We start from the raw sequence: 22,483 nt of genomic DNA on the forward strand, positions 1-22,483 counted from the left end.
TTTCAAAGTTTTATTGAAGTATAATTCATTTAAAAGGCTGTGATAATTTCTGCTCTACAACAAAGTGATTCAGTCATACATATACACACATCCATTCTCTCTGATTCTTTTTCCATTTAGATTATCAAGGAATACTGTGTAGGAAGAGAACAGGCTTTTAAAAGATACTAACGAACTTAATTTGCAGAAGACAAAGAGATTTCACAGACTTTGAAAACAAACTTACGGTTACCAAAGGGGGACAGCTTGGAGGAGGGGAGGTTGGACTAGGGGCTTGGATTGGCACATGCACACTGTGGTACATGGATGGAATGACTGGCCAAAGAGGACCTGCTGTATAGCACAGAGAACTCTATCCAATATTCTGTGATAATCTATATGGGAAAAGAATCTGAAAAAGAATGGACATGTGTAAACATAACTGATCATTTTGTTGTACAGCAGAAATTATCACAACATTGTAAATCAACTATATTTCAATAAAACTTTAAAAAATGAAAAAAAAAAAAAAGAAAGGATATAGGCTTTTAAGGTATACAGACCTGGATTTGAATTCTCTACTTATCAATTATATCTTGGAAAAAATTACTAAACCCTTTTGAGCTTTAATATCTTTTTTTTTTTTTTTGGCTGCACTAGCGGCATATGGAAATTCCCAGGCCAGGGATCAAAATCCGAGCCACAGCTATAAGCTTCCACCACACTTGCAGCAATGTCAGATCCTTAACCCACTGCACCGGGGATCAAACCTGCATCTCCACAGCAACCAGAGATGCTGCGGTTGGATTCTTAAGCCACTGCATCACCAACAGGTTAAGGGAAATCCTTGAGCCTTAATATCTTCATCTGAAAAAATACCAAATACAGAGTAGTTGTAAGGATCTAAAATAACATGAAAAGCAGCCAGCAGAGAGGCTGGTGTTGAATAGGTGCTCAGTAGATGTTATTTCTTTTGTATCTACCTTTCCTTTCTCAAGGCTACAACTACAGGATACTGTGTAATTTATGTGGGACTCAAGTCAATAATGAAGTTCCACTCAGACAATCAACAGCTTAAGTATTCCCAGAACAGAGACTTTAGAACACCTGGGTCTTGTACCTAGGGAGACGGGTATACAAACTCAAGAAAACTCCAATTCTAAAACAAAATTCCTCAGTTCATACTCTCCGAAAGTTGTCCAAAGACAAAAAATTACCCGTGAATTAAGGCTGAAATATAAAAAGACTATTTAAATTTGGAAATAAACTTCTGGAAAACTCATCAATATTTTGAAAGGACTGTGTGAAATATTCTGGTAACTCAGGTCCAAAGAAGACAGAAAGAGTTAGCTGAGACTAATACACACATTGGAACCTTTTGATATGTGTTTTCATCGTTATAAACTAGAGAAAGAAAAATTATCTCTAGATCAGCATTAGAAGAATACTGCCTCTACTGCTGTTAACAAATCTAGATGCTCATCAAAAAAAAAAAAAAAAGAGACTCAACAGAGCTCTTTTTGAATCTACTAATTTGTCTGACTGCTCCCTGAGTGTAGAACAATTCTCATTCCTCTCCTGCTCTTTCCTATCCCATCTAGCATAGCTGTTAACCCAAAGCACATGTCTGGCAAATGCTTGTTTAATTGAAATTCAACACTTAGCTTCAAATGTCGTCCTTCAGAGCTCTCCTACTTGCCCAAAGGTGTTTTTAAAAAAATCAGCACTGTTTACCAATGAACTTGAAGTCAGAGGAAAGAAAAGAACACTGGATAATTCCCCAACACTGTGCAGAATACCTCCAAAAGACACAAAACAAACACTGCCAGAATCCAAGGTAGGAAACATGCTGCTTTCCAGAGTGACCTCAAAATTGTTTTCTATCAACTCCAAGTAAAACAACAATGATCTGCAGTCTGAAAGCAGTTACGTCATTCTTAGAAACCTCTAGTTTCACAGGAAATTTACCTGACCTTAAGATGCCTATATACTCAGACCTGGAAGAGATCATGAAAGGTATACAATAAAGACTCATGAATGAATGACATTATCACTGTGCTAATTATGGTTATACTCTACTGCAGAGGCGTGTACAAAGTATCAGAGGAACATAGAGGGAATGGCTACATGTGCCCAGACAAGCAAACAGAGAAGTCAGAATAAGTAGCATTCTTTAAAAATGAGTTCACCACACAAAGGGGACAGAAGGACATTTTAGGCAGAGGCAACACAGGTGCAAAGGAAGGGGTACCAACAGAGGATTCAGAGGGAAAATTGTTGGGAATGGCCAAAGAATATGGTACAGGTGAGGAAATGGCAGAAGAACCCAGAAAAGTAAACTAGTTCACAGTACAAAGGGTCTTAAATACTATGTAAGTACCTGGACTTGATCCTCCAGGCAATGAATATGTGTGTAGTCAGATCAGACCTGCAGCTTAGAAACATGTCATGCCGCCTAGAATTAAACCACAACTAACCAGAAGCCAAAGGACCAAATAACATTTGATCTTTTTTCCTCTTTAAAGAAAAAAATAAGACAGCTCTCAAGAAGGAAAAAAAATTTATATACATACATGTCCACACTACTTGAGGATATTGTGGGTTCAGCAAAGACCAAAATCAATTTTAGACAGCAAGCTAGCAACCATCAAAAGTATGCCCTCAAACTGCATCAGTATCTAATAGAACCAGGTTTTGCAAGGGCGAAAGGGCTTATCCAAGATCCTGTAGTAGTGGCAAGGCTAGGACCAAACCTTAGCCTAGGTACTTCTAGTTTCCCAGAACGCTAAACAATGTTGTTGTTCCTTTCCCCTGTGCAGGGAAAGTCTCCGAAAGGCAGAAGCGAACCAAGGAGAATACAGAGCAGAAGGCAGGGTATGAAATGATGAAGAGCATGAATACTAGAACCAGGCTTTCACGCTGCAAGCACTACATAAATTCTCACCATCATTTATGATCATCTTTCTCTGAAGAATCATACAATCGCTGGTGGTTCACAGCAACCCCCACTGCAGCTTTTCAAATGTGATTCGAAAGTAGGCAAAGACCAAGAGCTGTAAACATGTGGTGATGTTTCTACCTTTGGGGGGAGGGCTCTTGGAGTCCTCCATAGACAGCTTCAGCTGCTGTATGAACTCGCCGCCATACACACTTCTTTCTTGCCAGATGTTCAGCAATCTTTCTAAAGGTTTTTTACAGCCTTCATCTGCCTCTCTGCCCAGAAAAGATGAAAAGATATATATAAGCTTAAGATTTTTTGTTTTTAATTAGGACAGATTTACTTAAAAAAAAAAGAAATCAACAACTGACTAAATGATTTACATATTTAAAAACAGAAGGAAGCGCAAGGTACATACTGTAATTAATAGATATTCAAAACTTAACCAGACACTACGTTCTTCCTGTGGTATTTACAGAAGAGAGAAGAATTATGTTATAAAAGTAATCCATGTCTTTTATCCTCCTTGAAAGATGGGGCAAATAGGGTAAAAAGCCAAAGTTTGATTTTTATCAACAGAATTCTCAAAAATCAATCATTTCAATAGAGACAGCTTGCTTTTTAGAAGACATTAATTAAAATCTAGTGCCAGACACACTGCTGGAAATTGAAGTAGGCCAAAACTTAAGGATAGGAAAAAAAAAGATTAAAACCAAATATTTAAAATGGGGGATAAATTCACAATAACATCAATGCTTAAACAACAACATCTCTAACAGGTATAAATATAATCGTACACACATGTATGTCAAGACTGATCTCAACTTCAAACTCATTACTTCATAATTAATTCAGGGCTAGGTCTATATTCCAGGTTCTCTATATTCTAAGTTCACATAAAGGCATCTAGCAGGTAACCTTAGAACACACTGGACATAATACAGTCCTTTAGAATTTATATCTGAAAGAAGCTAGAAGGGTTTTTCCCCCTGACATTACCCTCTTAAAACAGGATATTTTTCAGTGATATGATCATAACTTGAGCTCAGTGTGAAACAGTTGCTTACATAAAATGTCAGATCGCAAGTGGAAGCATGGGGGAACTTTCCGAAAGGAAAAAGAATTCTTCCCTCACCTCCACTGTGTTACTATGAATTGCTTGGTTTTGTGAGACTGTCTGGATGTCAATGATCTTACAGTGAGGGAGCTGAGACAGGAAGGGCTACCCTAACATTTAGTATCTAAGGCAATACCTTTAATAGGAACTCCATTCAACAAGAAACCATACCAAATGCAACTCAAATGGGAGTTTCATCCACCCCAGCCCTGACAGCACTTTTCTAAAACTTATGTTAACACTCAGGATGAGCTGAGGTTTCTGCCTAATCTGGTCAGACTGTATGACTTATGAATTATTAGTGGCAAACTATTACTTCTGAATTACTAGTGGCAAATTTCACTAAATTGTTTGGGGCCAAAGTACTAAGTAAATCAGGGTACATACAAATGAGTTATCCTTTCGTTAAATCTTTTTTTAAAAGTCAGAGGTCAGGGTGATGAAAAAAGGGAAAAAATGTCCACTGGTAGTTTATAAAACTTAAAAAGAGATAACCTTAATATTCATGACTAAAAAAAAAAAAAAAAACAAAACCTTGAAGTTCCCATTGTGGCTCAGTGGATAACGAACCTGACAAGTATCCATGAGGACTCGGGTTTGATCTCCGGCCTCGCTCAGTGGGTTAAGGATCCAGCGTTGCCATGTGCTGTGGTATAGGTCACAGAGGCAGCTCGGATCCCCTGTTGCTGTGGCGTAGGCCGGCAGCAACAGCTCCAATTTGACCCTCAGCCTGGGAACCTCCATATGCCACAAGTGCAGCCCTAAAAAGCAAAAAACAAAAAATAAAAACAACCTTTACTCCACCTTCAAAAATACCTAGAAACAAATTACTTCTCACCTCTTTCTCTGCTAAGTGCTTGATCCAAGCCACTATCATCTCTTGCCCGATTACTGCAATAGCCTTATTACTGGTCTCCCTGTTTATACCCTGTATTCCACCCACCTCTTCCCAAGTATGGAAAATACAATTCTAACTACTCTGTCTGTTTAAGGTAGATCATGTCACTCCTTTGCTCAAAACATCCAAAGGCTCTTCCCCTTCTCCCTCAGAATAAAATCAAAGTCCCAATAAAGCCTAAAAAGCGATTCTCAACCCAGCCCATTATTTCTCTGACCTCACTTCCTACCCTCACTTCCTCCACAACAGCTTCCTGGCCCTCCTGCCTCAGGGCCTTTGCACTTATAGTTCACTTCGCCATTGTTCACTTCGCCAGGAACCACAAATTTCCCCAGACAGCTAAAGGCTTAGGCCAGGCAAGGCTTCTTTGCTCTCCTTCAGATCTATATTTATTCACATAGCACCTTTTCAGTGACTCCTTTTCTAATCTTGCTACTTAAAATCACACTATTACTTAATTTGTCTCCATATAATTTCTCTTCTGATACACTACACAGGTAGCTGTTGTTTATACTCTCTTTCCATTTTTTTTTCTTTTCTTTTTAGGGCCACACCCACAGCATATGGAGGTTCCCAGGCTAGGGGTCAAATTAGAGCTGTAGCCACTGGCCTACGCCAGAGCCACAGCAATGTCAGATCCAAGCCGCATCTGTGACCTACACCACAGCTCATGGTTCCTAGTCAGATTCCTAGTCAGATTCGTTTCAGCTGAGCCACAACGGGATCTCCCTCTCTTTCCATTTGAATGTAATTTCCACAAGGGCAGGGATTTGTCTTTTTCCCCTCAATGCAACATGCCCTAGAACAAGCCCAACAAATATTTAATCATGATTTTTTTTTTGAAAATTTTCAGATAGGTTTCGGTAGGCCATACAATTAATTTTCAACAGTCATTTTACTACATCAAGGTCAATCATGTCAGATATCAACTAAGTACTCACCTCATTCATTGAGGTTTATCAACTACTGTGCTTGGAATACAAAGAACAAGGGCTAGGTCCTAACCTCTAGGGCTTGACCCAGCAGCCCCTCACCTTTACATCTCACAATCTCATCCCTAAGTATTTTCTACTCAGCACTTCCTGCCACTGGGGCATATGCCTATGAATGGAACCCCCAGAACAAGGGAGGAAGAAGAAGCTGTGAGTCATTCAGGTGACTGAAGTATATGGGGAGTGTGTGGAAAGAGAAGAAGAATCTGAAGGGACAGAGTGGAATTAGATTATAGAGGACCCTGAATGTCATATTAAGTGTGTGGCCTTTATCCTGAAGGCACTGGGAAGTCCCTAATGTGATCAAATGTACCTTTAGAAAAAATAAAACAAAGTAGTTTGTTGTAACTACAGTAACAAAATCACAACTAATCAGAACTGGTTGGTACCTTTAGCATAAAATCAGTTCTCTGCAAATTCTCTGAAAAGAGAAACCATTTATGACAACAAACTCTAATCAAGTACAAGGGTTGGGAAGGGAGTTCCCGTCGTGGCTCAGCGGTTAACAGAATCGGACTAGGAACCATGAGGTTTCGGGTTTGATCTCTGGCCTTGCTCAGTGGGTTAAGGATCCGGCGTTGCTGTGGCTCTGGCGTAGGCCAGCGGCTACAGCTCTGATTGGACCCCTAGCCTGGGAACCTCCATATGCTGCGGGAGCGGCACAAGAAATGGCAAAAAGACAAAAAAAAAGAAAAAAAAGAAAAAAGAAAAGGGTTGGGAGGGGCACAACACCTACCCAAGCACCATACACCAACCACCATCCACCATTCCTGAGGCTATTTGGGGCTTAAGACTGACGGGGGTGGAGGGTGGTGTACGACACACAGGACACGGACGGACAGACCTGACTGTGAGTAGAGCTGCGGCCATATTACTGACAGTGGATACTGATGCTCAAACCTGCTATGACCAGAAGACATTCACCACTAAAGGCTAAAGCCAGAAGGGGAGCTCTAGTTTAGTGAAAATAATTAACCATGATAAGCTAATTCTTTCAGCACTACAGTAAATCAAAGTTTGCCAGCTAAGTTCCAAAGATATAGACACAATAGTCAAGCAATCCTTTCACTGGTGAGGTTTTGTCATAAAGTAGCTCCAATGAAGTGGAAGTCACTTTAGCACCTGGAACTGGATACAGCTAAAGCAGTTAAGTCATTTTATGACAGAAGGAGCTATCTTTTCAAGTTGTACTAACTCCATTCTAAATTAAGATCTCTTTAAATGAAAAAACACCAAAAAAAATTCTTTGTCACTTACCAATGAATAAAGTGAAAGTACATATATAACGTGTTACATGGAACACAACTCAGTATGCGCCTTGATTCTAATTAATTATAAATTTGATCACTTAAAATTGATCTAAAAAGCAAAACGTGTGTATTATATACACATAGAGCTGCTGCCTGGGGTGTCAACTGGATACCTGAAGGCTGAGCTGGCTAAAGGACTTTTTCTTCCTCTGCAGCTCTAATGGCACTGCCTTGGTATACCCACTATGATTTGTGTGTTTCTCTCATTCTGGGCACAGCAGGCCTACTCAGGGCAGAAATTCTAAGCATCCTCACCATTTCCAACGGTACCTCATGTAAAGGTGGAGCAGAAACAGTCTTTTGCAATTGTGCAGAAAAGAGTTAGCAGAGCAGGCCTGAGACTGCTGGCCTGAGAAAGGCCTGCTTTACAAGGTTGGCCCTTGACTGGTATCTGGGAATGTGGATTTCAGGAGTGTTCCCACCATTTCCTAACTAACCAACCCCAATAAAACCCCTATGTACTAAACTCTAATGGGCTTCTCAGGTAGCTAAGACTTCACATGTGTTGTCGTAATTCAATGGGGGAGGAATTGGAGTTCCCACTGTGGCTCAGCAGGTTAAGAACCTGACTAGTATCCATGAGGACATGGATTCGATCCCTGGCTTCGCTCAGTGGGTTAAGGATCTGGCATTACCACAAGATGCAGTGTAGGCTGAAGATGCAGCTCAGATCTGGTGCGGCTGTGGCTGAAGTGCAGGCCAGCAGCTGCAGCTCTGATTTGACCCCTAGCCTAGAAACTCCCATATGCTGCAGGTGTGGCCCTAAAAAGAGGAGTTCCCGTTGTGGCTCAGTGGTTAACAAACCTGACTAGTAGCCATGTGGATGCGGGTTCAATCCCTGCCCTTTCTCAGTGGGTTAAGAAACCGGTGCTGCTGTGAGCTGTGGTGCAGGTCAGAGACGTGGCTCAGTTCATGCGTTGTTGTGGCTGTTGTAGCAGCTACAGCTCCGATTCAACCCCTAGCCTGGGAACCTCTGCATGCCACAAGTGCGGCCCTAAAAAGACAAGAAGATAAAAGAAAAGAAAAGAAAAAATTGGGGGGGGTATTATGTGTCTTGTGTGACTCCACTCTGAGAGGACTCTTGGAAGTTTACGCTGGTCTCCTTGGGACTTCAGCCCTTGTACCTTTTCCCTTCGCTAATTTTGCTTTGTATCCGTTCACTGTACTATATCTATACACTGAGTCCTGTGAGTCCTCCTAGCAAGTCACCAAACCTGGCAGTGGTCTTGAGGACCCATGACATCACAGGAAATAAATATGTATATGGTGATAACTCCAAATCTATGTCTTCAGAAATTTATTTCCTACTGAGCTTCAGACTATTTCATTCATCTGGCTATCTGGCATCACCCCTTAGAATATCCATTAAGCACCTCAACCTAATATGGCCAAAAAAAAGTCTTTATTTCTTCTACCACATCTTTTCCCCAATCTCCATCTCAGTAAACAGGACCATCAGCCATCCACTTATTTATGTCAAAAACCTAGAAATAGTCTTTGATTTCTCTTTTCCCTCACTCTCAGCTCCCATTCAATTCCAAGGAATCATATCAGTTTTACATGGTAGATGCGGTGGGAAGGAGACGCACAAACCTACCCATAAAATAAACATTCAATAAAGCTATTATCTTGTTTCAGATTATAGCCAATGTCATTTCCAGCCTAAATTAGAGCCATACCCTCCAGATTCATGCCCCTTGGCCTTTATAATCCATTCTCTACCCCAAGCTGGAAGGATCTTTTGACAAGCTATTTGGAATATATCATTCCCTATATTTAAAACCCCTCACTGTCATCCCATCAAAACAAATCCTAACTCTCTCCCAAGGTTTTCAAGGCATATGTGACTGCCACCTGCCCACCTCTCTGATCTCATCTGGATGCCACTTTCCCCTTTGCTCACTGTGTTCTAACCACAATGGCTTTCATCCTGATCTTCGTAACATGCCAAGATTATGTCTACCTTAGGTTCTTTTTAATAGCTGTTCCTACTTCACATGATTACCTCAAATGTCACTTCCTTCCTTCACCACACTAGAAGAAATCCCACTCCAGAACATTACTCTATTTTATTATGTCCATATTATCACCCTCTCAAAGTAGCTTGTTCATTCTGTCCTTGCCAGCCGTGTTCACTGCTGCCCTCCTAGTGTGTAGATCAGTACTTCACAACAAAAAAGGCACTCAATAACATCTTGAAGGAAAAATGAAATGTACAACTATCTCCAAACTGAGAAAACAAACAAGAAGGCCTTTGTGTGGAAAGTAAGTTTAAAGTCTGGTTATTTAAACTGCTGTTCAAATTAAGTCCACCCTATGAGCTTGGCAGCACTCTCTGACTTGAGAAGTTTGTTGTTTTTTCCTAAGGGGCATAAAGTTTGAGAGAGGAGGTAGGAGGAAATTATTGTAGAGATTCCTAGTCAATTTTGGTCAATACTAATGGGTCCTCTATCTTTGTTCATCAGTTGGCCACAGAAAAACTGTACAAAGAGTACTTCTTACTGCTGATAAGGTGCATCAGGATTGAAATGGTGTGGATGGACTTTCTATTCTAATAATGGGGGTGGGGATGGGGAGGGAGCTCAGAAACATGGGGATCTTGAATACAATACCCAAACAGGATTTTAAAAGAATAAGAAAAATGCAAAAACGAAAGGTAGCAGAGCTATTTTTTTTTTTTTTTTGCCTCTTCTAGGGCCGCTCCCACGGCATATGGAGGTTCCCAGGCTAGGGGTCCTATTGGAACTGTAGCCACCCACCTACACCAGAGCCACAGCAACACCAGATTCGAGCCGTGTCTACAACCTATACCACAGCTCACAGCAACGCTGGATCCTCAACCCACTGAGCAAGGCCGGGGATCGAACCTGCAACCTCATGGTTCCTAGTCAGATTCGTTAACCACTGAGCCATAACGGGAACTCCAGGGCTATTTTTTGTTTTTTAATTTAAAGGGACCAGGTCTATTTTGCCCACAATGCCACAGAATTTGCCACTTTTGTCATGCCTCCCAAGGTTTTAAGATAAAACCAAATAGAAAAAGAATTTTTAATCCTCATATTGCTCATCCTCTTTTTCCTACCCCTTTCTACTTACGCTTTTCTGGTTTGGGTGCAGCTAGTAATTATCGCTCAGTATTTAAGTAAAAATATATTTACTATCCTTATAGGAAATTATTTTACTCAATTTCCTATACCCTAAATTAATGAACTCATTCAACAACCACTTCTTACTCTGTACCAGGGCAGACCACAATGTTGCTCAGCTCCTAGGACATCAGTCACATCAAGACTATCTAAATGGTGTTCCCTAAGCTAAGTAACCCAGCAGCTCTGTGCCAGATACTCTACGAGGTGCCCGGGATACAGCAAAGAACAAAAAATAAATGGTCCTTCTCTTCACAGTTTATAATTTAGTATACTGAGTCCACGAATGAGCGAAGACTGGAGCTTGGGCACTGGTGTTTTACTTTAGCCTCACAGCAACTCTAATGAGAAAGGTGGTGACATTCACTTTTAACCAATTAGGAAACTTGGGCCCAAAAAGCTAAGTAACACATCCAAGGCTACTCAGACCATGTCGGAGGCAGAACTACAGCCAACATCTGAGAAACTGTGAACTAAATCTCCTCAAAACAAGACAAAGCCCATCTCCAATTTCAGGTGGCAACTCTAGTATCTGTTCTAAGCTTACTTTCTATTATGAGGATTCAGTATTTTTTTCAAGTTCTTAACACACCTGCTTTTTTATTATCTATCTTCACCAAAAAAAAGGAGGGGGGGACTAGAGCACACTGACAAAAATCTTTTTTCCATCTCTATAAAGCTAAATGTCATTTCTTAAAAATCTTTTGCATTTCTCATTTCATTCCTTCGAACTTTCCCAAAAGCTTTCATGGAATGCCAGGCTTATTTTCATACTCAAGGTCTTTCACTCACACTGTAGCCCTAACAATTTTTCTTTAACCCAATAGTCTCCTTCTCACCCTTCCAGTTTCCTTTGGCAAAGATGTTTAGTTTTATATGCTCATTTAGTAATATTCCAGTAAAAAATAATTTCTCTTTGCTCCTTCTGGACAACTAACTTATGTCTACAAAAAGCAATGTGTTTTTAAATGAGTAAAAATGATTTATAAAACTTTAAATCAAATGCATACACTGTGATATCAGCTATATGTATGCTCTATGCTCCCATGCTCTCTGTCACAAAACACAATAGTAGCAGAGACTTAATATGACAGAGCCAAATACCTACTTTGCACATTAATAATTACTATCTTTGCAGCTACAGTAATGATGACTATTTTAAGTTAGACTTCCAGACATCCAGAAGGAATTAAGTAAGAAACGAAAGCATAAGCAACTAATTTCCTGCTATTAAGGTTTTGTAACTGCAAAGTTCTTTTGTACTATTTAGCTTTGTTTTCTGACTATAAGCTAATGAGACCACTTAGCCAAACCAAGAAAAATACCATATTCAAGAAATAAATTCAATACTGTGTACATCTAGGAGAAAAGATGTATTTCAAGTGCTAGACTGAGTTCCTTCAACACATCAAAATATGTACATATCTGAGATAGTTCTCAAGGGCCCAGGCAAAATATAAACCCATAATTTGGCCTCTGCAAACACTCTCGATAGGGCATATCTTTTTAAAGTATGAAGTTGTCAAGTTACAAAGGCTTTCACTCACATACACGCAAAAAACTCAAAAAACCACAAAGAATAAAAAGGAGGAAAAAATAATGCATTTGACAACAACAAAAAAACGAAAAAACATACCTGGCAACATGAGAAAAAGCATCCACAAGGACAGATTCAAATTCTCTAGTGAATTCAGGTCCTTTCCTTTTACTGTTCTGGATGACATCGTTGGCTAAGTACAGAAAAGTAAGCTTTCTATTTGATTTGGCTGGAAAAAAAGAAAAGATAATTTAACTTACACCAAAGAAATTCTCAACCCACAATTCTTTTGCCCTAAGCTATTCCTAAAGAACACTGAGATAACATTATCTACTAGAGGTCAAGACTGCTATGTTTGAAAAAACAATTTAAGGAACTCCTGGAGGTCTCTAATAAAACAAGTCTGAGAATACAATTTCGAAAAAACAAAAAATAAGCATAAGCCATTTTAATTTCTCTGTTATTTTAACCAGGGTAATAAATTGGCAGTAAAAACGAAGATAATCCAAAGAAAACTCCTAAAGGATAAGCAGTCAATATTCTCCAGAAGACATGTTAAGACCAAGGTTTTCATTTATTCTATCGCAAAGATGAACATTTCTAACTCACTGTTAATTATCAAACACCACATACTAAAAGGCTGAGCTAGGTTTTAATTTTAAAATAGATTCTTGTAATTCATGCTTCTAGACCAATAATTTCTCTTTGAACATTCCAATAATCATAATCAGTCAATGATACCAACTCTACAACCCAGAGGAATCTCTAGATGCACCAATGGATATTTATCTCAAACACAAACATATATTAATGCTACATGATCACTGAAATTTACACCCCTCTGAAACCTGGATATGCAAAATTATGGCTCCCACAAAAACCATAATTCTTCTCTCTTATACTTACTGAACATAGTATTTCCTATTACTCTAGATGATATCATATATTAAACCATAAAAACCTCATGCAATATGTCTGAGTTACAGTTGCTTAGGGGAACACCACTGAATTTCTTGACTTCTATGCATATAACTTCTCAACCATAACTTACATCACTACTATTTTTGGTCACAGTTTTCTTTTAAAAAATATAAATAAGAACACAACCAGGTAGTTCAAAACATTAATGCTAAAGTACCTGAAAAACTCATCAAGCCCTATGTCAACCTTTACACATCTGAATTACTAGTCCTTACTCCATTGCTTTCTCCATTTCTGTTTCTTTTGAAATGCACACAACAGGTATAAATTCTGACACAGCAGGCATAAGAGCTGACATTTTAAAATGTAGCTATAGGAGAATAATTCAAGTTAAAAACAAGATTTTTAAAGCATGTTATAGTTTAAACTGATGACTTAAAGTGCTCATAAAATTAAATATAGATATCTTGAATTGTATTAACCTTCTGGTAATAACCTAGTTTAGATGGCCAAATGATAAGAATGCTGAAAACCTGGAGCTATCTTTAACTATACTAATTATTAGTCAAAAGCAGAACAAAAGTGTCAATAGCTACAATATCCTACTGTTGCTGTAGAGGTATGATTATTGCAAAAAGCTTTTTTTTAAAGCAAACCTTGTTCTAGGATGGTACAGCAAGTTAAACTACCCAATCTATAATGCCATGAAAGTTAGCAGATTCAAAAGTAAAACTAAACTTCAAAAAAGCAAATCAGACTAAGTAAAGCTTTAAATAATTGCTATACTTTATGTTTAGAAACCCAGAACCCAGAATTCCCTGGTGGCTCAACAACTAAGGCACTGCCACTGCTGTGGCTAGTGTTGCTGCTGTGGGGCAGGTTCCATCCCCAGCCCCAGAAAAAAAAAAAAAAAAAAAAAAAAAACAACCTCCAGAATCCATATTGTAAAGTATCAGTTTGGCCACTCAAGACCTGATACATTTTGCAGTAGTACAAATGTGACAGCCAAGACAGAGCCAAGGTTTTCACTATCGATAACGCCAATTAATTTTTATCACCCTCTAACTTAGCAAAAGGAATTTATTTACGTTAACTTTATCCTTCCACATCCAGCATCCTGAACAGTCAACATAAGCACCGTGTGTGTAAGGGTAATATGACAAAGTCCTAGAGCACGTGAACACACACAGTCATAATACGCACAACACACATGCCCTCTATCTACTCCAGTCCTGGGTGATAACTCACTTGTTCAAATGTCTTTCCAATATGACAGTATAGATCCATTCATTCCCTACCCAGGCCTATTCTAAACTGGTTGAAACAGTTATTGTGCAAAGTTGAAAAAACCATCTGAGCAAAATTTTTCACTTGTTCAGCTGGTTTTGACATTTAAAGAAGTTTTTGTTGTTGCTGTTGTTGTTTTTTAAGACCTATTTACCTGCATTCAAGCCAAGATACAAAAACACTACTAAAAAATGTTCATCTAAGACCATTTTACACCAAGCTGCTCTAAAAAGGGGAGAAGTTCTACCTAGAATAGAGCCCAAAGGGATAAATTAAGAATTATTCCTAGGAAATAGAAAGAAAATAACACATCAGGAATAGCAGTAGTATTTAAGCAGGAAAAAATTCTAGTCATAAATATTTGGAGGCAAATCAGAGACCATCTGTGAACATCTTTAGGGAAATGACTTGACTATAGATAGAAATGTCTACTTTTAAAGACACAGTGTGGGTTAGAAACTAAGGGGCTGGTCAATTCGAATATTAGAGCACAGAATCTTTTTCCCACTTTAGTGCGGGGGCATTTTCACTTCATGAAGGACGTCTGGGTATCAGGCAACTGTACACCGATTCTTGGAAGACTGTCCTCCAGCTCCTCACTGCCCAACTTGGTAGCCACTAGCCACATGTGGTGACTGAACACTTAATTCGTAACTAACAAAAAACTCAGCATCTGAATTTTCTTTCTTTTTTTTTTTTTTTTCCTAGGGCCGCACCCGCAGCATATGGAGGTTCCCAGGCGAGGGGTCTAATCGGAGCTGTAGCTGCCAGCCTACACCATAGCTAATGGCAACGCCGGATCCTTAACCCACTAAGCAAGGCCAGGGATCGAACCCGAAACCTCATGGTTCCTAGTGGGATTCGTTAACCGCTGAGCCACAACGGGAACTCCAGGATCTGAATTTTCAATTGTATTTATTTGAAACTTTACCTCCTTAGTCACATTTCAGGTGCTCATGGGAAGAGGAGACATTGTTGAACAGCACACATAGAAAGCATGTCTCTCATCACAGAAAGCTCTATTAGACAGTGCTGCCTGGATCCTTTACTCAGCCAAGCAAATAATGTCAGAGACCATAATTTAACTCCTAAGGCACTTTTTTTTTCTTGAGGGGAATGGTATGCCCATGGCACGTGGGCCAGAGATCAAACCTGTGTCATAGCAGTGGCAGCAACCCAGGGCACTGCAGTGACATCGCGGGATACTTAACTTACTGTGCCACAAGGGAACTCCACTCCTATTTTTTAACTTTGTTAACAGGCACTGTTAAATGCTGTGTACATTACAACTAGAGGGTCTAGTTTCTCTCTCTATGAGAGAGACATAACTAGTAAGAATGAAATAAATGCTGGTTAATTCTAATAAACAAAAGCACTACAGGTAGAGTTGAAGTATTAAGTGCACTGATGCACTGGATACTTGAAAAAAAAGTTTTGGCGTCAGAGAACTCTGGGCTTATGTCCCAACTATATACTCCTTAACAAAATATTTAATCTCCTCATATCTTCTCATCTATAAAATGAGGATAATAATGCTGGCCTATTTACAACATAAGGTTCCCCGAGATGATATTAGGGTTAAAGGAGCTTCATAAACAAAAGTACTCTTTAAATTGCTACTTTTGATAACTCAAATAGGGTGATGTGGGGAATCAAGAAGACCTCACAAAAGAAGACATCTGAGATAGCCTCTGACCTGCCTCTGAGATCCTATCAGAGGATCCTGTAGAGGCACTTCAAAAATTTTCCCCACAACTCTGATGACAGAAATATCTGAATGGCACAAGGGGGTACATGAGGGAGGTTCTGGGAGCCCCAGGCTCTATCCCCCAACCACCTCGTGGTTGAAAGGACCCTCATCACAGTAAAGCATATAATATTTGAGGCATGTCTGCCAGAGGACTAGAACTGAAAAAATACTGGATTTTGGGGTCTGCCAATCTGATGTAGTCTGAGCCTCTGTGGCTCTAAGGCCTTGAAAATACCACTTAGCCACTTGAGTTTCCTCATCTGTAAGACAGAGTGACACCCCGACCTCGCAGATAGCAGAGAACACATGTAACGTTACTTCCTAAGCTCTCATGGGCCTACCACACACAGGCTGTCCAAAACAGCACTAAGCTTCATCTTCTCAGCTTTCCGCTACGGAACTCACTGGTGTTTCAGGTAGCCGTGTAGATGGCCATTCTCCCCGACCAGACTGCAAGCAACTTGAGGCAAAAAACATGCCCCACACTGAGTAATCAGTATCCCACCTCGCTTTTATTAATCCAGTGCCTACACTGTGCCTGACACCATGCTAGGCGTTCACTTGGATTATCTGTTTACTCCACACCACAGGCTGATTGAGCCTCCATTTTTTTCTCACCTGCCAAGCTCCTACTTTATACAACTCTGAGAATTTAAAAGATGACAATGTGGATTTCCCATCGTGGCGCAGCAGAAATGAATCCCACTAAGAACCATGAGGGTGCAGGTTCCATCCCTGGCCTTGCTCAGTGGGTTAAGGATCGGGCGTTGCCGTGAGCTGCGGTGTAGGTCGCAAATGTGGCTCGGATTGGATCTAGCGTTGCTGTGGCTGTGGCATAGGCCAGCTACTGCTCCAATTAGACTCCTAGCCTGGGAACCTCCATATGCTGTGGGTGCGGCCCTAAAAAGACAAAATAAAATAAAAAATAAAAATAAAAAATGACAATATATGTAAAGATATCAGTACTGCACCTGGCACAGAACAAAGGCACATAAATAGCAGTCATCATCATCTCCAGTTTACAGATCAGGAAACTGAGGAAGAGAGAGGTTAAACCTCGGGGGCTTAGTAAATGGCAAAATTGGACCCAGATTCCAGGCAGTTGGCCTCTGCAGCCAACATGCTATCAAGCTCCCAAACTAGCGCCTGGCATATAACAGGCTGAACTCAATCAATGACTGTCAGATCCTGAGCAGGGTCTCGAACCAATGAAGAGCTGCATGAGAAATGAAGAGGAGAAACTGAGAGACAAGGTCTAGGTGGTGGGGCCCCTTAACTTCTCTATAATGGCAGTGATTGTACCCACTTCCCAAGGCAGTGCTGAGGACTAAATGCCAGGAGATATGTAAGGTCCTAGCATAGTGACTTGCACAGAATAAAGTTTCTGTAAGTGGCAGCTACCCTTGTCCTCCTTTGACAGATGAGAAAATAGAGGCAAAGGGAGAAGAAACTTGCCCGATATCACCCAGATCACAAGTGGCTGAGCCAGGACTCTATCTAGGCGGTCTTACTCCAAATGCCCAGCAAGAGTCTTGCACACGACAGGCTAGGGCCTGTACCCTCCACCAGGCGCTCAACGCTGCCGAGAGAATAATAGTCACAAGTGTCAGGAGAAGCCGGAGGGAAAAACGGCTGGGTGAACCGAGAGTCCTGAGCTCTGGTCGGTGGAACCTCAGACAAGTACCTTCCCGGACTTGATTTCCTTCTCCGAGAAATGTGGATAACACAGTTTTCAACCTCAGAAGAGCAATCAATCAGAGGCCCAGGCCCGGAAAGCCAGGTTCAACTAAAAAGCTAGAGGGGCCTAAGGAGTGGGTGGGGGAGAAGACAGCCCGTGGGGAGGACCCAAATGGGTGGAGGGGGTGTTTACCTTTGCGGAGCTCACGGTGCCACACTGAGACGATGGGTCCTGCGTGCTTGCGGTGGTGGATGAGCCACAGGGAGAGGGTCTGCACGCTCTGCTGAGAGTTGCTCAGCTCCGAGAGCTTCTTCTCTAACGCGGACTCGGAGAAGGAGGACATGGTGGCGGCGGTGAGGCCCGGCAAGGAGCGGCCTAGGCCGCCCAGAGCGGCGGGAAGAGTGACGGCACGAGGCCGGGGCCTCACCTGACGGCTTGCACGACTCTTTACAGACTGAGAGACAGCGGGGGTGCCAGGAGGGGGAGGGGATGGGTCTCCGCAGTAACAGCCGCCCGCGCCGCCTCCACAAGATGGCCACCGACCTCTCACCCCACCGCCACAGCAGGGTCAAAGGGCAAGCGCCGGAGTGGCGGGCCACCAAGAGGAGTCAGAGTGTAGAAAAACACCGCTCCGGTGGTGTAGACCTCTCTAAATCTCGCTCGGGGCACTCCAAAAGCGACAGACCGGGAAACGAGCGCACTTCGGCGGCCTCCGGAAAGCGCTTTGACCGCTCGCGCCCGCACACAGGCGCAGTGAGTCCCCCCGGCACCCTTTCTCCCGCTATCGCGGAACCTTTCTGGCGCAGAGCGGCGCGGCGCGCGAGTTACGCGTCACTTCCGGCGGGGCGGAGGAGGCGGGAGAGTGAGGGAAAGGCTGGAAGACGAGGTAAGGGAAGAGAGTGGCGCGATCTAGAGGGAGCCCCGCAAGCTGGAGCCCTTAGAGGGGAATCCTGAGGCGGAGAGATCATGACCTGGGGATGGGATGAATTTCTCCCTCACCTGGCAGGCCCTAGCCCTCACTTTTCCTCCATACATGTCTTGCTCTCTGGGTGCCCCCCACAAAAAGCTTTTTGGTTCTTCCAAGCCACCCACGTGCACTTTTCACGCCTTCACTCTTCAGCTCTTGCTGTTCTTTCTACAAAGGTGACGTCCCCCTCCTCACCTGGTGGGCTCCCGCTCGGCCTCCAGGACCAGCCTTTAATGGCCAGTTCTGATGTTAGTCTGTGAGAGCACCGCCATAAAATACACTTCGGGGCTCTAGGCTCTTGGCTGGTGTTTTCAGGGGACTACAAGCCGTCTTTGCCCTCTGGGGGTCCTTTGGACTGTTGCTTCAATTTAAGTAAAATGTTAACTTGGGGAGAGGAAGGTAAGGAAGTCAGTGGGTTCACTGACCTTCCAGAAACACTATTTGAGACTGAGCCCATTTCCTATTTTAAAAAAGTTGTCAAATCAGAAAAATTTGTCTAAACTGCTGCAGGGTGGTGGCAGGAGTTAGGTTCTTGTAGACATAACAGAGTTTTAAAATGTCTTGATCCTAGGGGAACTGATTGTTGTGGGCAGATTCCAGTTAGGAGACACTGTTCTAGTTGGTGCCTGTTGTTGCTCTTACTGCACTGTATTGTAGTCCTTTGCTTAGATGCTTTTACTCCGCCAGACTAGAATCATCACAATCAAAGCCAACATAAGTGAGCAGCTGCTCTTTTTACATAGTAACTCACTTAATCCTCAAGAAAACTATGAGATGGGTATTATATTATTTCCATTTGGCAGATGTGGAAAGTGAGGCTGAAAAAGGTTAAGGTGACCGACCCAAGTTCATGTAACAAAGATTAGAGGGAAGGGACTGTCTTCTTTACTCCAGCACCTGACTCATAGCTGATTGAGTGAATTAATATAAAAGAAGTGAATAGCCTAAAATCACACAGTCATAATTATAACCTAGGGCCTTTGAGTCCAAATCTAGACCATCTTTCCGTATTAAGTAATAGTGTTATATACTGAGTACTTTTATACCAGGTTGCTGTGTATTAAGCACATTGCATATATTCTTTTATTTAATCCTTTTGGGGTAGGGGGCTGTGATCACATTTGATAGGTGAGAAAACGTAATACATGAGTGAGGTCAAATTGGAGCTGCAGCTGCCACCCTATGCCACAGCCACAGCAATGCGGGATCCAAGTCTCATCTGTGACCTACACCACAGCTCACACGGCAACACCAGATCCTGGACCCACTCTGCAAAGCCAAGGATTGAACCCACATCCTCATGAATACTAGTTGGATTCGTTTCCACTGCGCCACAACTGACCCTCCCATTGGATGGTTTTGAGCAAAGAGGGGCATATGGTCTTTAAGTAAAAAATAGACAGTAATGGTGTAAGGGTAGAAGCAGGAAGACCATTTCAGCTGCTGTTGTGATGAGCCAAGTGTAAGGAAGACTCAGACCAGGGTGGACCTAATGAGAAAGGCTCAGATTCTGGAGATATTTTAGAGGAAGCGATCACAGGATTTGCTTAGGATAGATGTGAGGCATAAAGGAAACAAGAACATATATGGCCCTAAGGGTTTTAGCATAAACAACCATAAGAATGGAGTTTGCATTTACAGGAAGAGCTGGTTTGGGGAGGAAGAGCAGGAATTTAGATTCGTATATGTCTAATTGGAAATGCCTATCCAAGTAGAGAAGTCTCATAGGTAATTGCGTTTGTGGGTCTCAAATTGAAGGGAGAGATCTAGGAGGGAGATATACTTGTAGGAGTCATAAGGGGGACTATGTATAGAAAGAAAAGGGGCCCAGTGACTAAGAATTAGGACACTTGAAAATTTAGAGTTCAGGGGAGTTCCCTTTGTGGCTCAGCAGAAATAATTAGGCTAGTATCCATGAGGACACAGCTTCGATCCCTGGCCTCACTCAGTGGTTTAAGGATCCGGTGTTGCCATGAGCTGTGGTGTAGGTGGCAGACGCAGCTCAAATCTGGTGTGGCTGTGGCTGTGGCATAGGCCAGCAGCTGTAGCTCCAAATCGACCCCTAGCCTGGGAACTTCTATATGCCATAGGTGTGGCCCTAAAAAGACCAAAAAAAAAAAAAAAAAGGTTCAGAAAGATGAGGATGATACAATCAGGTGATTTTTTTTTTTACCTCTTTTGCCTCTTAATATTATTACACTGCTGATTTTCAAATATTGAGCCAGCCTTAACATTCCTGGAATAAATCCTACTTTGTCATGGTGTATAATTCTTTTTATATACTGCTAAATTAAATTCCTAATGTTTTGTTTAGGATTTTGGCACCTATATTCATGAGGGAAATTGGTCTGTAGTTTTTAAATTTTTTTGATATTATCTTTGGTGGGTTTCGTTATTCAGGTAATACTAGCTTCATAAAATGGATTGGAAAGTGTTTCTTCTTTCTTCCTCTTCCGTTTCTAGAAGATTGTGTAGAATTGGTGTTAATTTTCTTTCAGTGAAACCATCTGAGCCTGAAGGTTTCCCCTCCTTCCTTCTTCCTTCCTTCCTTTTTCCTTCCTTTCTTCCTTTCTCCCTTCCTTCCTCTCTCCCTTTCCCCTCCCTCACTTCCTTCCTTCCTAAATCTGGGAGTTTTTAAACAATAAATACGGTTCCCTTATAAGGCCATTCAATAATCTATTTCACATTGTGTGAATTGTGATAATTTGTGTTTTGAGAAATTCATCATTTCATCTGTCAGATGTAAGCGTGTAATGTTATTTGTGGTATTCCTGTATTATACCTTGGTGTCTACAGTCCGTAGTGCTGTCTCATTGCTGATATTGGTAATCTCTCTCTCTCTCTCTCTCTCTCTCTCTCTCTCTCTCTCTCTCTCTCTCTCTCCCTCTTTCTCTCTGCCCCCTCCCTCTCCCTTTTTCTCTCTCCCTCTTCCTTCCCCCACCCCCATCAGTCTTGCTAGAAATCTATCAATTTTATTGATCTTTCCAAAGAACCAATTCTTTGTTTCATTGATTTTCTCTTTCGTTTTCTGTTTTCAAATTCAATTTCTGCTCTAATCTTTATTACATCTTCCTTCTGTTTGGTCTGGATTTTGCTCATCTTTTTCTAGCTTCTTACTGTGAGTGTTTAGATTATTGATTTGGGAGCTTTCCTCTTTTCTAATATTAGTACTATAAATTTCCCTCTCAGCCTGGCTATATCTGTGTCCTACAAATTTTGATATGTTAAACTTTTCATTCATTTCCATGTATTTTTTTTAAATTTCCCATGACATTTCTTCCTTGATCCATGGATTATTTAGAAATGTGTTGGTATGTGGAGATTTTCCTTTTATTTCTCTGTTAGTAATTTCTAGTTTGGTTCCATTGTGATTGGGACCAAACTCTGTAGGACTTTGGTTCTTTTAAAATTTATTGAGGTTTGTTTTGTGGCCCAAGATACCTTGGTGTGGATTCCGTGGACACTTGAAAAGAATGTATATCCTGCTGTTGTGGTCATAGTATTCTGTAAATGTTGATTTTGTAAATATTAGCTGCTGTTATTGAGCTCTTCTGTTATTCTTGCTGATTTTCTGTCCAGTTCTATCAGTTGTTTAGAGAGTCATGTTGAAGTCACCACCCATACTAGGGAATACCTTTCCTTTCAATTTTATCCATTTTTGCTTCACACATTTTGTGTCTCTGTCCTTTTGTGCATACACACTTAAAATTTTTATGTCTTCCTGATAGATTTACCCTTAATCCTTATATATGTTCCTTCTTGGTGATGGTATTTTTTTTTTCTTTACTCTGAAGTCTACTTTATCTGATATTAATATAGATACTCTTGTTTTTCCTTTGATTGATGTTTGCAAGATAATATTTTTTCCTTTCAACCTGATATAAAGTTATGTTTGAAGTGAATTTCTTGTAAACAGTATGTAGTTAGTTTATATTTTTTGATCAACTCTGACAGTCTGTTTTT

The 22,483-nt window shown here is 41.1% G+C and overlaps 2 protein-coding genes across 5 annotated transcripts in view; one reads left to right on the forward strand and one right to left on the reverse strand.

The window, feature by feature from the left end:
* RPRD1B (regulation of nuclear pre-mRNA domain containing 1B) overlaps window positions 1–18,268 on the reverse strand; it is a 53,522-nt gene extending 35,254 nt beyond the window's left edge. For all 3 annotated transcript variants that reach the window (XR_007133859.1, XR_007133860.1, XM_047771116.1), the window contains exons 1-3: window positions 17,746–18,268; window positions 12,017–12,146; window positions 3,059–3,192 (exon numbers count right to left, since the gene is read on the reverse strand). Coding sequence is in view for 1 of the 3 variants with exons in the window: in XM_047771116.1 (XP_047627072.1) it covers window positions 3,059–3,192; window positions 12,017–12,146; window positions 17,746–17,896 (415 nt within the window). In the remaining 2 variants the exon portion in view is untranslated. The remainder of the gene's footprint in view (window positions 1–3,058; window positions 3,193–12,016; window positions 12,147–17,745) is intronic.
* Window positions 18,269–18,375: 107 nt separating this feature from the next.
* Window positions 18,376–22,483, forward strand: part of TTI1 (TELO2 interacting protein 1) — a 44,311-nt gene continuing 40,203 nt past the window's right edge. Inside the window, exon 1 of one of the 2 annotated variants that reach the window (XM_047771118.1) lies at window positions 18,376–18,439. The gene's annotated coding sequence lies outside the window, so the exon portion shown is untranslated. The remainder of the gene's footprint in view (window positions 18,440–22,483) is intronic. The other variant, XM_047771117.1, reaches the window with a different exon arrangement.

This window comes from Phacochoerus africanus, chromosome 3 (genome assembly GCF_016906955.1).
Source record: "Phacochoerus africanus isolate WHEZ1 chromosome 3, ROS_Pafr_v1, whole genome shotgun sequence".
Classification (NCBI taxonomy): domain Eukaryota; kingdom Metazoa; phylum Chordata; class Mammalia; order Artiodactyla; family Suidae; genus Phacochoerus; species Phacochoerus africanus.